General features: G+C 34.6%; 1 protein-coding gene across 1 annotated transcript in view; it reads right to left on the bottom strand.

Annotated features, from left to right (window-relative positions):
* The window catches only part of LOC103608563 (plexin domain-containing protein 2-like), a 50,666-nt gene that overhangs the window by 18,536 nt on the left and 15,191 nt on the right, over positions 1 to 16,939 (bottom strand). The window contains exon 4 of the mRNA XM_008592985.1: positions 7,202 to 7,362. Coding sequence (XP_008591207.1) covers positions 7,202 to 7,362 — 161 coding nt within the window. The remainder of the gene's footprint in view (positions 1 to 7,201; positions 7,363 to 16,939) is intronic.

Genomic DNA, 16,939 nt, shown 5'->3' with positions numbered 1-16,939 from the left:
GACATAAAAACAGTGTCTCTTAAAGTAATCACGTCTCACCTTTTCCCCCCTATATTTTGCTATATTTTTGAAAAGCTGTCATCTAATAATACAGCTTCTTTGATGAGGGATTCAAATATTTCAGTTAGATTTTGCTTAATCTCTCTTTCCTCGTAGCAGTTCATAAAAAGTGGATACCATCTTTTGCCTCCTCTAAGAAATAAAAATAAGAACTATTTTGTTTCAATAAATCATTTTCTCCTCTTTCCTTGACTTCTCTTTAAGACTGAAATAATATTGAGAAATACCTAAAGGGCAAAACTAAGTTATAAAAAGCATGGGACTTCAAGATAAAAGAAAGATTAGTGGTTCTATGGAATGATTTCTCTATATAGGTTCATCAATGGATCACGTCCTCCTGAGTCCCAAATGCGATTCATCCAGCAGCTGCAAAGCAAGATGCCAGACTTTCAGTAAACACTTTTTTTCTCCTGAGCAGCAGCCTTTGAATCCTTGCGTCGCTCCTTTCTCTGGCTTCTTTCCTGGTGGCACTATTGATTGCCAGGAAAAGTTGAGAGCCACAGCTGCCTGTACTTCTTTAATCATATTCTCCATGGGTTCTTGTTATTCACAAACATTTTTTGGGATGAGGAATCCCCTCGAGTGGCAAACTGCTCAAAACATTCCTGCTGTGATGCTGCCTTCACAGTACAGGGTGCAGGGCCGGGGTGAGGCATACTGAATTGAAGTCTCGGCTCTGTAACTAAGAGTCGTATGACCCAACCAAATTGTTTCACCATCCGGAGTCTCTATTTCTACATTGAACTTGACTCCAAAAAAGGCACACAAAGGACACTACCCACCTCAGTTCCAGGAACAGTGGTCTATGCTGGTTTAAATTTTTCCTGATTTTAGAGTGTCTAGAACTATAAAACTGGGGTGCCAGGGATACAAAAAATTACAGAAGAGATAAGCATCACCTTTTGGATGAAAAATAAATATTGGCTAATATTGGTTGAATACTGGTTGAAGACTGTGTGGAATCATTTTTTACATCAAACACGTGTTTATATTATAGAGTATACCACAAAATTCATACGTTTTTAAGATAAAACATGAACCCTCAAGGAAATGTACTTGTAGATACTTGGGAAATTCATATACTTTATTTTGGAAAAGTTTCAGAATCCTTAGGTGGCATGCAGGCTGAGGTTTCTTTTTGCTTTGACAGCCTGTGGTTTTGCTGATAGAAAATAATGTTAGCTCAGTTGGTTAGAGCACAGCCTTACAACACTAAGGTCATGGGTTTGAATCCCCATACTGGCAAGCTATCAAAAGAACCCCCAAAATAATAATAATGGACACTTCCACTAAATGTAGATATTTTGGTCCCCAGAAATGATAAGAATTTTAAAGCATAACATAAACAATGATTGGTATTGAAACATTTATGTTCAGGTTTTAATGTGAAAATCATCCTGTGACTTTTATTCACACCAGTATGTATAATTTATGAGTGATGAGACTTTTCTCCTTCAGGAAAATAAACTGTTTTTGAAAGCAGCCTTTTAAAATTATTTATCTTATTTTATTATTTTTTAAAATAAATATGTATCCAGAACTCCATAAAAATTCCTACATGGTAAAATAGTGATAATGATGATAATAATAATAATAATAATCCCACTTATAACCCAATTGCAAGCTCAGACATAAAAATCATAACAAACTCTTAGATCCCTGGTTATTTGGCTAATAATCTCACTACTCAATAAAGGTAACATTTTATCAAATATTTCATAAAGACTGCCTCTTTTGTAAAATTCACCCTGAAACCCATTCCTAACTTCAAATATGTTTATCATCAAGTATCCGCCCATTGGAATGTAAGCTCCATGAGGGCAAGGATGGTCTCTTGTCCATTTCATTTACTTCTATATCTCAGGAATCTGGCACATAGGAGTTCAACAAATATTAAATAAATGAATGACTGAATGATCAACAAATCAGTTGGCTTTTCTAGCCTATCTTCCTCCTTTCTCCCTTGTTGAAAATCAGATGGTTTCCTACTCTTAAAAAAATATGGGCAGAATCAACCATTCTTTCTAATCTCCCTTTTCTGCAAGATTTTCTCTATAAACCAGCATTGCTCAATAGAAATATAGTGTGAACCACATGCATAATTTTAAAAGGGTCTAGTAGCCCCATTTGAAAGTAAAATTAACTTTAATAATATAAAGTAAATTTTAATAACATAAATGAATTAAATAATATATCTATTGAACCCAATATACCCAAGATATTATCACTTCAACTTATAATTATATAAAAGTTATTAATGAGATATTTTACATTCTTTTTCCTTGTGCTCAAAGTTCAAAATTTGGTGTGTATTTTATATACATCTCATTCCAGACTAGCCACATTTCAAGTGCTCATCAGTCACACACGGCTAGTGGCTACCATATTGACAGCATTGTTGTCTACAGTGTGTTTTCCCCAATCCTCATGGTTATAATTCTTATAACCTCTATTTAAAGGCAAACTTAAATAGTTTCAAATACTGTAGTTTACAGCATCAGCAGCAGGATGAGGTACTCTTAGTTTTTACTTTTCTATTATTTTTTTTTTAAAGCTCCAATATTTTACTCACCGAATATATTTTCTAAGGTTTGGATCATTTTTATCCTTGGGTTCTTATTGGCTTCTCTTCATTTTTATGTATATACAACAATGAAGCCTGCATAAAGTATTCAAATACTTGCCATTGTTCAAAGATACTAAGAAAATTGAAGGACAGTGTTCAAGGTGAATTCTTTTTTTTAAGATTGCTAGTCTAAATTATTTATTTTGCTTATAGTCAAAATAGTATCCTTTCATGGGAATGTCTACTTTGTGTGATTACCACTTTATAACGTTATTTTCTTGACCTTCACTTAGATGAAATTTTATGTATTTTATTTAAAAATCCAGAAGAGTGATACATGAAGAACAGCACTGAACAGTGCAAAAATTTATCTCTGTGACCTATTTTCAAGCAACAATGAAATTTATCATTAATCACAGAATCTATGCCTACAAATGTTTAGCAATCATTAAATTTAATGTAGAACTGAAGGCACGTTGAACCACCCAAAGAGATACCAGTTTGATAAAAATCTATTAAAAATGAAGGAACACAGGCTTACTTAAACATGCTCTGCCACTTTCTTTCAAGATAATAAACTTTATTTTTAAAAGGGTTTAAAGCACGTATAGATATAATTGTATAATATGATGGATTTTGGTAAAAATTAGATATCCTTTTGCAAATTACTGGGAAAAATACAAATGTAATTTATTCAGTAAAAAGTCAAAGAAAATGCTCAGTCTAAGATCTAAGGAGAACGATGGAGGAATATGAAAGATAAGTTAGTGAAAAACAGACTATTCTGCCAGATTGAATAGAGATTAGATGTTTTAGGAGAATGGAACTCTATAACTATCCTGTATATGAAGACACGGGATGTTAACTGTCAATTTACTTATTGTTTAATTATGTAGTTTATGGGGTGATGATCTGCTTTATGACCAAGGCCTCCCAACTCTTACTTGCTTTTCTTTGATTTTAGTCATTTCATTGTATTTACTCACATTCATTTAGTACTCCCTATAAAGATGTATTTTCAGATTTTATTTTCCGTATTATCCCATTTCCTTCCTATAAATAAGAAGTTTAAAAGTTAAAGCCCATATAAACATATCATATACAAAGAGTGTTTGTGTCTACAAAATCTGTAATAACTGATGTATATTTTCTGCAAGAGCAATATATACAGGTGACAGCCACTGTTGTAATTATCATTACCAAAAAAAGACAATAATAACAGCTACATGAATTGGTGTACACCTCTGGGAAATAATTTGGCAATATACATTAAGTGCCTTTAAACTGTTTCTTTCCTTTGACTCTCTTTTGGGAATCTGTTATAAGGACATAGTGCATGTCCTTACATATACATTGTCCCAAATTTTTACATACAGTGTATGAAGAAAAACCCTTTACACACAGAGGGGCAGCACAGGCTAGTGGTTAAGGGTACAGTCTCTGGAGTTGGGGATCCTGGGCTCAAATCCTGACTCTGCTATTGACTAAATAGTGTCTACATGAGGATTAAATGAGCTAATATGGGTAAATCATTTCCACTAGTGAATTTAATAAAGGTTAGCTGTTACCATGAATATGTTCATAATGGGGCTGATTGTAATAGAAAAAGAAATGGGAAAAGTCCCACTGCTTTGCAATAAGAGATTGGTTGTATGAGCTCTGGTATATCCACTTGAGGGCAGTCATTAAATTTCATCACAGTGTGCACAGTGCCCAGCACAGGAACTAATTCATACAAGTGCTCAGTGCAATCTGGATTTCACTGTGAAATAAACAAGATGCACATTGTGTCACCGACATTGGGACAAATATTACCATCAAAGGCTTATCACGGTTTGATTGGTAGTGCATGATGTACCTTATATTTGATCCAGTCTATGGTTGGCAGAATAACGACCTCCTGAAGATGCCCATGTCCTAATCTCCAAAACCTATCAATATTACCTTTCATAGCAAAAGGAACTCTACAGATATGATTAAGTTAAGGACCTTGAGATGGGGAGATTATTCTGGATTATTCAGGTGGGTCCAATGTAATCACAAGGGGCCTTACGAGGAGGAGAAGGAGGGTCAGAGTTAGTAGGAAAAGATCTGATGATGGAAACAGAGGTTAGAATGATGAAAGAAGGGATGAAGAGCCAAGGAATGCAGGTAGCCACTAGAAGCTGAAAATGGCAAAAACCCCACAATTCTTCTCTGAAGCCTCCAGAAGGAACCAGCCCTGCTGACACACCTTGGCTTTAGCCCAGTGAGACTGATTTTGGACTTCTGACTTCCAGAGCTGTAAGATAAATGTGTGTGGTTTTAAGCAACTAAGCTTGTGACCAATTTGTCATGTCAGCAATAAGAAACTAACGCAGAGTCTTCATTTAGGTGAAATAAGGTTCTTTTTGACTTCTAGGCACATGTAAGACCCTCAGTGCTTTCTGAATTACTACTCGACAGCATAAGAGGTAATCGGTATAAAGCTAATGAATGAATGTTGAATGGAATAGTACACACCCATTGAAATGTCTACAAAGAGTTCATAATAAAATAGAAAAAATGTTATTTTAAAAAAGAAATATCAATTTGCACTAGAGTTAAATCACAATTATATTAAATAGGCAAACATCAAATTATGCATGTAAGAATTCCAGAGGTTAATAAATTAAAATTTCAATAGTAATTGCTTCTGCATGTGGGTACTATAAATGACTTTCCTGTTTCTTCCTTTACATTTCTGCATTGCCCAATCTTCTATAATGAGTGGTATCATTTTCATAATAGAAAAAAGCACATCTATTTCATTTAAAAAGTAGACAGAAGTATAATATGGAATATAAAAAGCAATGTAAACAAAATTGTCATATTCAATCCCTTTAGCCATATGCCAACAATTTTAATTTAATTAGTAATTGAAAATCTTCAAACTCATAGGTCTGGCATGTCACAAACTGCTTGGTCATCACGGATATGTGTTTGGATTTCTTTAATTATAGTTAAGTTATGGTTATCACCTTCCAAAAATCATCTGCTGACCAGCCACTGTGAGCTGCACGACCATAGCAGGGTGTCAGAGAGGTAGTGATTTAAGCAAACAGTGGCAATTGACTCAATGGGAAGGAAAAAGGCAGAGAAGAGAACAGCTGGGGAACCCGCTGAATGATTCTGCTTCACTTAAGTGCAGAAAGATGAAAGAGTCTTTCTTAGAACTATGGCTCTTTGACCTTGGATAAGTTGTACTATCCCTTTGAGCCTGTCTCTCCCTCTGTGTTATGAGGGTATAGGACCAAATTATCTCTAATATTCCTCTAACTATAATATTCTATAAACATATGTGTATGCATGCACACACAAACACACATGTGAACATATAAAACAATGAGACTGACTCAAAACAGGGAATGCAAAAAAAATACTCTTACTGTTTTATAGTCTCACTTTGTAGTCACACAAGGATTGCTCTGAACTAGTTTTAGCTAGGTACTTTGCATTATGCCATGTGATGCTAATAGCATCACTAGCTAGTTCACGTATCTTCTATTTCACCATGTCAGAAAACAAACTATACAGCGTACGAAAAGGCAAAAATACCTGATGGGTTACAGCAGCAGCAGTAGCAGCCTGATGTCTGGCTAGTCACTAAGGCTTTTTAGCTTGTCACTTGTCAGATCATTGAGAAACACATTCATAACCTTGAGAAAGGTGTCTATTTTCTTCCATGAAAACCCAGCACATTAACAAAACGTAATATCAGCTTCCAACCAAATGCACTGACTGATAATTTCCCAATTTCTGATATTAAATGAGTAATATGTCTTAAGTGAAATTTCACTGGAAGTTTAAAAAGACTTAGGATATTTACTATGTATTTTTTGGCCAGGAGATATTGATAGAATACCTATATTTGAAAGAAACTTATTTCATCCAAATCTTAAGGAACTTAAAGTCTTATAGGGTGGAATAAATCATACACATATTTAACTCTAAAGCAAAACGATGCTCTCTTTTTATGTGTGTGTGTGCATTTATATATAAATGTATAACTATACACACACTATGTAAAATAGTAATGGCACATACCATTATCTTATTTTTATATCTGTCATTTTGCAGTGAAACCATATTTAAAAAAAAATAGTTGGTGAGCATTTTGAGAGCTGGCCCACCACATTGTATCATGCACACAACCAACACTCAGTATTCATTGACCAATTGATTTCAGCTAAGTCCTTCAGCCTCCAGAATATGCTGCTTTTCCTCCTAGGATCAGTAGTAACAGGTGGTTAACATATTTGGTACAATAGGATAAAGCATGGTTGCTACTTTCCTTTAGATCTGTGAAAGGCAAGATAGCTTATTTCTTTAAAAGCTTCTGAGATAAATTAACTGAAGTCATCAGATGAAAGCAATCTATACATATATATGCATGTGTGGCACACACACGCATGAGTGCGCACATGTGTGTGAAATCAGCCAGCTAGAAACTGAAACATGGAGACATTATGTGCTAAATATTAAATACAGGTGGTGTTAGCAAAAGGATCCAGTTCATCATCTGGCACAGTTCTATGTGTTCTACTGGACACTTACTTCAATGAAGAAGATGCTGGCTGCTGACGTTGGATGGTGATACATGTAGACGGTCACGAGAATGGCTGCTGCTATAATGAGGACCAGGATGAGAATTCCGACGATGAGACCAGCATGGAGGGGGCCCCCTTTCTTCTCGGCTGCACTGTCATCTGTAGAAGCTGAAAGAATATCCCTGCTGTCAGGACCTTCATGTATGCACCTTTAAAGTTTGCATTTTCATTTGATTTGGGTGTATATTTATGTTCTTAATAAGGTAACATTGGCTCTTTTTTGCAGCCTGTATAATTTTTTCCAAAACATTAATTTCAGAGGTTATTTGGGCAATGAAAAGTCCATACTATTAATGAATAAAAATACATTTATCACTGTGTTTAAATTTCTAGTTCAATAAACAAAATTAATATCTGTTATTCTAAAAGTTTTGCAGCCTGTATAATTTTTTCCAAAACATTAATTTCAGAGGTTATTTGGGCAATGAAAAATCCATACTATTAATGAATAAAAATACACTTATCACTGTGTTTAAATTTCTAGTTCAATAAACAAAATTAATATCTGTTATTCTAAATTTACTGTGGAAAATCCCAAACTCTAATGAACTATATAATAAATTTAATTTTGATTTTTTCTCATTGAATCAACAAAGTTACCTAAGGATAAACGGATCACTTTATGAAAGCTCCTCTCTCATTTTCTTTTGGAAATTTTAAATTGAATAAAATCAGACATCTTTTGGTGGGCTATGTAGGCATTTACAGAAAGTCTGTGCATGAGCTCAAAGCATAATTTACAAAATCTGTTTAAACTGATATGCTCTTTAAAAGTGTAACAGATGGATGCTAAATGACCCTCAAATAGTTTTATCACTATATAAAGAGAACACCACAGCATCTGAAAATATTCCACTCTGCCACAGACCAATATCATTTTCTCTAACTTTCACTGAGATGTTTTCCACTGTGATACACATTTTCAGAGTGTAAGGAAAGAGAGGAATTAAATTTCTAACTATCCAACCGAAACTATCCAACCAAAAGTCAGTCAACCAAATAAAACTAATCTCTAAACTCTTCTCTTGTTCTAAAATTCTGTAATCTTTGATGACTACTCAGGCATTTAGAGATCTTCCTAACTTATGTGCAGCAGGTAACTGTATCTTAGGGCATAAGAAGATTGGCATTTTTCAATCATTAGATAGTTCTTTACGATTCATGGAAGTTCCAGAACAGTGGTTCTCAATCTTGTCATTACTTATTTATCTCTTTGTTATTGTTACCCTTTGCCTCTATGTTTTTAACATTTCTTGTTTATTAAACCTCACTTAATAACTACTGATTTGTTTCTTTTATTTTAAATTTGTGTTAATAAAAAAACATGGCTGCCTATCAGAATGGGTGGTCCATATGAACCTACAAAATTACAGATAAAGTGAAGAAACATGACCTTTTAATTCTTCCTACCCTTCCTTTAAAGTTTGGTTGCTCTTGTTTACTCTTTTCTTGAGCTTCATTTTTGCTGTTCAGTAATCTTCCAAATCTAACAAAGCTCAAAATTCTAAAGGTTTCTTTTACAGAACAGAAATTCATTAGTAAAAAATTATAAAATTTAAAGAGTAATTTATTTTATAAAAATTCCTTTACAATGTGCCAGGCATATTTGTCTTGCTCTGTAAGTATCAAATCAACAATCCTAAAAGATAGGCATTATTATTATTATTATTCCCATTTTATAGATGAGGAAACCAAGGCATAGGGAAATTTAGACGTGCTAACGTTGCAAAGCTATAAAGACAGAACTGGGCTCACACACGAGCAGTCTGCTTGCTCTCAAAGTCTCAACTCTGAACCTTTCTGATTCATATCTGTCAATGAACACTGAGCTGTAAATACTGATATTCCCTCTTATTTTGTGTTGTGATTCTTCTGGCAAAGAATTTTGAAAAGAACTTGGTAATTTCAAGTAAAGGAAAATTAATTTAAAAGACGATTAAATAATGAATGTGCCTTCAAGAGGGCAGAGGCTATGTTTGTCTTGTCACTTCTTTGGGACTAGGGCTTAGGTCAGTGTTTGCCATCATGAACACTTACGCCCATGTTTGGTAGGAGGAGAAGAGGGAGAGAGAGGGAGGAAGAAAAAAAGAAAGAAAAATAAAGGCTGTTGAGAATGGTTACAGCTATTGGAATGACCACTTCTCCAATAAAAAGTAAATGAGGCTGTAATAAATGACTTCATCTGTCTGGTCTTCAGTTACCTTATCTCCATCATGTGGTCAATAACAGTAATTACCCCACAGGGTTATTGTGAGAACTCAACATTTAATACATTCAAAGTTCTTTGGAGAGTATCTGGCATTTAATAAGCACTTCATTAATGTTAAACTATTATATTATCATATTTTTTAAATACGAGGCCAATTCAAGCAAATTATACTGTCAGATACATGACACTATATAAACCATGATTTTCCTCTTAACATTTTGTTGCTTTTAAAAGTTTGGCCTCATTCTTAAGTTTGCTTGTATTATTGCATCTTGTGGACTTGGTTTTTTACTTATTATTATTATTTTTTTTTACCAGAGTATGACACATTACTTCCATGGGAAAATAGGATTAACTTAAAATGCTGCTTTGGGGAAAATATCCACTTGAGTCAAAAGAGAAGCTTTGAATGTTTCTTCTAATCCCATGTGCAATTCCATCTCTCCCACCCTCATTCTCTTCCTCCTCCTTCCCTCCACTCTTCCATTCTTCCATCCACTTCTCCATCCGTCCATCGATTCTTCCATCCATCCATTCATCCATCCATCCATTCATCCATCCAATCAGCATCTGAGTCTATTTCTGGGGTTTGTAGTCTTTTAGTGGCAGCATGCCAAGTTTCAGCCTCACTTCTTTTGTGTGTGCAGAATGGGGAAAGGAAGCACAAAGCACTTGTGAGGTGGCCTCAGGCTGCCACTTCCCAAATGGGCCAGAGGACCAGAAACTGTTGAGGAAGTCGAAGGGGAGAGGCAGCCCTTCCAGGAAGGAAGAAGACAGCAAGGGACATGTTTTATTCTATAAGAACCCTATGCCCTTTTACTTGCAGGATGTAGGTTTGTCAATCTTTGGAAGATAAAATCATAACTAGATTTGCACCTTGAGTGTGGTAAATCTCACTCACTCCCTTTACTTAGGCATAAATGTTTACTCTGACAATTATTACTTACTCATACTTCTGATAATGATTTGCTTATAATAATCTCCCTTTTAAAACATTCCTTTACATTTCTATTTTCCATGTTAAAACACCATGGTCACATCTAATGCAATTTGTACAATGTTTAATTTGCTGCTGGCCAAATAAATATTTTATAATATTTTTGTGTGATGATGATTTTAATAACATAAACAATCTTCATGAATTCACAAAATAAAATGAGTCAGGAGACAAAATCAATATTTAGATATCAACGAGTATCATATGAATTTCTGATATGTTATAACTAGAGCAAACCATTCAAGGAGAAATATAGCAAATTCAATTCCAAAATATTATAAGGGTATCCTTGTGTCACATGCCAGTTCTTATTTCAAAATGCTTCAGTGTGATCATCTGAACAAAGTGACCAAAATTGCACATATATTTTTAGAGAACACATTTTTCTATTTTCATGTTATTTAACCATTTTGTTTTGTTTTATTTTTGGCTACTGCAATGGTTCTACAATTAGTCATTTCCTGCACAGCACAAGCATCTCTATTCCAGCTGTTCTCTATGGGCTTTAGGTGACCATATACAACAGGTATTATTAGAATGACATATTAACAATTGTTAAATCTGAAGGTGAAAATAAGCACTCCATCGATGTGCTTTGATTTTAAATTCTTTCACTGTGTGGTTTCCAGTTTAATATCACTACTCCTTCAGACGGCATAGGTTTTGCATATTTATAGGTATCTGCAGAAAGATGATGAGTGCCTCAAATGCAAAACCAAAATTTAAAAAGTGTAAGCAAGTGCTTAGAAATTTCCATAATTGAAATTTAGTTCATTCACCTCAAGGCTAGTAGACTGCTCAACTAAAGTGATTTCACTCCCAGAAAAGACAAATAACTAAGATGTCAGCTTTGGAAACAGTCATTCCTGTGGCTTGACTGACTGTTCTTTTAAGTTGGCAGGTAGAGAAGTGGGTCAAAGAAAATCCTGAACCTGCTTCAGGTGCAAATTTCTTTTTAAGCTCATCAGAGTCTATCAGGAGTTAGGGGAATACTCAATAAAGGTCAGAAGGAATCTAGACTGGAGGCCCAAACTCTTATTTTATTCTTGTAAATATTTTATGCTTATTTTATTCTTGTAAATATTTTATGCTCTTTCATTCATGTCTGAAAGCGAAGAAAACCAAACAACTGCCCTTCTCACACTCACAGTATCACATGCAGGAGAATTCAAATCTTTAGCCTTATTTTTTTATTTTATTTTTTTTTTGCAGCTGGTGGATACAGAGCTTGAACCCTGGACCTTGGTGTTATCAACACCATGCTCTCAACAACTGAGCTAACCAGCCAGCCTTCTTTAGCCTTTTTTTTAGCCTTACATTGTGTATTAAAATAAGAGGAATTAATGATAACAGGCAATAAGACACCATATAATGGAATCTTGAAGTCACAAAAGGAAGTAGAGAAATATATTTTTTAAACTACAAAATGAAGTCCTTTTTGCACTCTGTTTAAGACATTTTAAAAAATAAACAAAGCACAGAAAATCAACATTATCAAAGATAATATACTCTCCTCTGATCCACTGAGTGACCTGTGCAGTGTTCATAGATTTTTAATACTTTATAAAATGCAAATCAATATTTAGACACAGAGAAGACTGCAAGAACTGTCAAGTCTCTCAAAGCAATCTTTTATTTTTGGGTATGTTTCAGCTTCCATAATAGCAAAGATACATTTTGAAAAGGAATTAAGTACATAGAAAACATTCAAGACTTTGTGAAGATGTGTTTAATTTGCTGCATTCCCTGAAAAGTTTATGACTGAATAGCAAAGATACATTTTGAAAAGGAATTAAGTACATAGAAAACATTCAAGACTTTGTGAAAATGTGTTTAATTTGCTGCATTCCCTGAAAAGTTTATGACTGAATATATTGATACGAGGAAAGATAAAAAATAGGGAGGTTAAGAGAAAGAAGGTAGAAAGAAAGAAGGAAGAACAATTAATATGTTGTCTTCAAAGGGCAGCACTTAATTTTAAAATGCTATGTCTCCATGCTCAATCACTATTTATTTTTTTTTCAGGATTTACATGCACATGGCACTGATAATTTGTATTTAGAGGTACAATTCTTCAATACAGTAAAAGATTTTAATACACTGATAAAATGATCTGTACCTAGTATTAAATCTTGCTAATAGTTAAAGTCCAAAAATACATAAAAGTAAACTAGAAATATTCTTTGTCTGAAATGTTATTCACTTTAAAACTAACTCTTCTCCTGGCCTTAAAATGAAACACTACAGCCCATAAATTCCATATCCTTTGGGGGACTGAGAGGCTGATGGGTTGGGCAAAGTCTTGCACAAATTTGCTCAAAATTCATAAATCTTCTACAGATGATGCCAAAATGTTCTCTTTTAAAAAGCTTCAGAATGAAGTTAAACTATAAGTGCTTAAAATGTTAGTGTTCCACTTTTTGATTAAAACCACACACAGACATACAACTTTCCCTGTGGAATATTATCTAATCCATTTATAAGCTAGAGGATGTAATGGAAGAAAATCAAGTGATAAAAATTATAACTAAATTGACTTTCCTTTGGAATTTTTTCTTATAACTTATCTCATTTGGTAGCTCATATGTTTTCTCTTTTAGCCCTTTTATTTTCTGTATACATAATCATGACCTTGACTTTGTTCAGAGTTTCTCTTGGTGCTTTGTGTATTTTCTAATTTTTCATAATCATCTTAATTCTTTCATTTTCTTAATCATCATGTTACTATTCATTGGATGCTTACCAGTCTGTCAATATTACTCAGGTATCAAGGTGCCCTGAAACTATTATTCAAGGTATACCTAATTCACAATTTGTATCACTGTGACAATACATTCATAATTCACGTCACAAGATCGCCATAGGAGAGATTTGAGTAAGTACTGCAAAAAGATATGAAAACAGGTGCACAAAGCACGTCTAAGTGCATTATGTATGGTGAGAACAGTATCTGACAGTATCTGGCAGGGTGAGCTGGCCCAGCTTCTTTTTTTTTGCAGCCTGTGCTACCACAGGACAGCTGTGAAATTTCATTCAGGGAAATATATAAAATATTCTGGGCTGAAAGACTTAGAGAATGACAATTTTCTTTTTTTTTTATAAGCAATAATCTCTTACCTTTTATCTTAGAAAAGTGAAGCTAAATAAAATTTCTGTAAAATCATATTAAAAGAAATGCTTGATTCCATCAAAATGAGGGATTCGGGATAGTAGTCACCAAACGATAGCCTGCATCTAGCCTCATTAAGTGATTAGTACTTTTATGCATGTGTATGTGTAAGCATCTACAAGAATGGATTTATGACATTTATAGCTACTATAAGACATAAAATAAATCTTTGGAATAATCCATTTTCATTTTTCATTTCTTATGTGTATATGTGCTACTCTTTGTAATAATCTACTTATGCCTCTCATATTTTCAGCAATCAAGATCTTTATAAAACCTAACCTTTAGACTTTTCTAAGATCAGCTTTTTATGCCTTTATCTTTTTTTCCCTCTAAAAACACATTGAAAAGTTATTTTGAAAAATAAAATGTGTCTCCATTTCTACAAAATGATCCAGAGAGAAGAAATCTCAGTATTTAAAATTTTCAGCTAAATATGAAAGTAAAGGGTTTCATGAAATGGTTTCTTTTTAAATTACATGCCAAGATCTTGCATGGTTAAGACATTAAGGTTTTTAACTATAGAAACAATTTAGTAGAATTTTCCTAATGAGTATATTCACAGTGACTATGTAATACCAAAAATAAGGTTGACAAAATACTTTCAAGGTCTGGGGCTATAAAACAGAGTGACACTTCATACCATTTAATCCCATCCATTCCAGAACAAAATCACTTATGTTAAAACAGATCATTTATATGCATAACTTAGAATTATCACAATGGATCAAATCCACTGGGTTTTCTGAACACGGAAGAAGAATCCTCTTTACTCTGTTCTTATTGGTGTGGAAAGACAGATTTGTGCACACATCACTTAGCTAATATGGAATCTGGGAGGCTTCCAAAAATAGGATCTCACATTGCTAGACCTTGTCTTCTCTTCTGTAAAATGGGCATAATAGCCATACCTATCTCATGATAGTTATGAAGATATGAGATGATCCTCATAAAGTGCTTGGCACTGTGCCTAATATATAGTAAGTGCTCAATGAAATGCTTGCTGTTATTAGTACTGCTCACACTGTTATTCTATTGATTAGTCTACTGTACTAATTCTATTGGTATTATTATTAACACTATTATTAACTCTATTATTAATACCATTTATTCTATTGACTACTACCCTCATTCCTCTCAATCATGGCTGCATTACCAGAGCATTATGAGGCCTTCTTGTAATTATTCTTGGAAATGGGGAATCTATTCCCTCGCTGAAGCTTAGGGGCATGTGGGTGAAATCAAGGACAACTCAGTGAAGAGTTTTTCCAGTGGAAAATCAAGATTGATCTCATGTGCACCTGCACTTTGAACGCCTTCTTGTAATTATTCTTGGAAATGGGGAATCTATTCCCTCGCTGAAGCTTAGGGGCATGCTGGGTGAAATCAAGGACAACTCAGTGAAGAGTTTTTCCAGTGGAAAGATCAAGATTGATCTCATGTGCACCTGCACTTTGAACCCCCCCACCCCTAGGGACCATTGTCCCAAACACTAGTGGAGACATGGGAGATAGAACCTACAACCACTGTTTGAAAAACAAAAGCCCAGCTGCAGAGACCCAGTAGGTGCGTAAATAAAATCAACCCTTCAGTGGTTATCCATAAGCAGCTTCTTTTGAAAACTGCTGAATATTAAACCAATCTCAAGTTCTTTGGTACCTAAGTTTATGCTTAAAATTAATGAAAACCTTTGGTTCTACTAAGAAAGCATGGATTAATTCAGTTGCTGGAAATACTAATTTGGCCTCTGTGTGTGTGACTCAGGATTGAAACCTTAATCCTTGGTGTTCTTAACAACCATAGAATCCTTTTGTTATCTTCTGTGGTTTGAAGTGTACTACAATTCCCCAAGAGGGAGAATGAGCAGGATTCTAGGGATGTGCTAAGTATCTCAGAGAGACAGAATCAGAAACTGGGGAAAAAAGTCAAAGAGACAAAACACAGAAAAACAACAACTGGGTAGAGCCTCGAATTTCATTTCAGTTTCTGTTATGAGAACTAAAAAATTGTGCCAAATATATCAAGGGTAAAAAGAAAAAAATGAAACCACTGAGAACCAGTTTTTTTAGGATGTTTAAGCACCAATACTGGCAAAATATAGCTCAGATAGTGCCTCTTACGGGGACAGAACTAGGTAGGCTGCTTGGGAAGAAGGATATTATAAAATTGATATTATATTATAAAATTGTGCCTATCATAATGCCTGCTCCTCAGGCCCTGGAGTGTCAAGTCTCTTGAAACATAAAAGGTCCACATGTTTCATGTGGGATAAAATAGGATTAGTCCAGGGAGTGAGCACTAGTCCTGACCTAATCTGTTCTACTCAACCAGCTTTGCAAAAAGGCTCAGCTAATACTTGTGGACATACAGCACTTCCATGGGTTGAACAGTTGCAAGGTCTTTGGTTTAAAGTGTTGGGGGATGGGATTTGAGAAGCGAAAAGGCTCCTTGTCATGTTAAAAACTATGCTTTAGCAAAGCTGGTGCTGTTTGTGTTTGCTGAGATACAAGATGGTTTTCATAGGAGGAGAGTGGCCAACAAATGGCTACATAATCAACTGGGCAACATCAGAAGCAACCCTCCAGGCAGGACAGTGTGGTGATGGACAGGACAGCACATGCCCCGAAACCACAGTGCTTGGTGGTACAACCCAGCCACATTCCTTACAAATCATGTGACCCTGGGCACATGACTTAAATCCCTGTGCTTCTGATACTCCATGTGTAAAATGGGATTACAGTACACTTTCTTTATAAAGTGCCGTAAGATTAAGTGAGTTAAACATGCAAAGCCCTTAGAAGACTGCCTGGTACATAGTTAACAGTACAATAATTGCTAGATAATTTTATCATTGTTAAAAAGTACATGGGAAGGGTCTATGAATAATTTAAAACAAAACGTGAATCAAATAATCAGAAGTGTTAAATTTTATGCCTACTCATTAGAGAAGCTGGTTCACTAAGAATATATCTTTTTGCTTTAGTTGGAAATCTCAAGAAGGCTGGAAGAATTTACTCATGAGAATTTTAAAAAAACTGTTATCTTGTTTATGAAAAGGACATCAAAATGCCTCTCTTCTTTTTCTTCCTTCTTTCCTTCGTTCCTTCATTCCTTTTTTTTAGGTAATATTTGTATCCTCAAAAATGCAAGGATGTTAAGTGTACAATTTCACACATTTTGATAACTGTATATACTCAAATAAGCACCATCCACTATTCATATTAAGATATTGAACATTTCCATTCCCTTAGAAAGTTCCCTTGTTCTCCCCTTCCAGTCAATCCTTACCACTCCCATGACAGGCAACCAC

This window comes from Galeopterus variegatus, unplaced genomic scaffold, assembly GCF_000696425.1.
Source record: "Galeopterus variegatus unplaced genomic scaffold, G_variegatus-3.0.2 Scaffold8565, whole genome shotgun sequence".
Classification (NCBI taxonomy): Eukaryota; Metazoa; Chordata; class Mammalia; order Dermoptera; family Cynocephalidae; genus Galeopterus; species Galeopterus variegatus.
The sequence above is the reverse complement of the archived record's forward strand: the minus strand, read 5'-3'. Positions and strand labels throughout refer to the sequence as shown.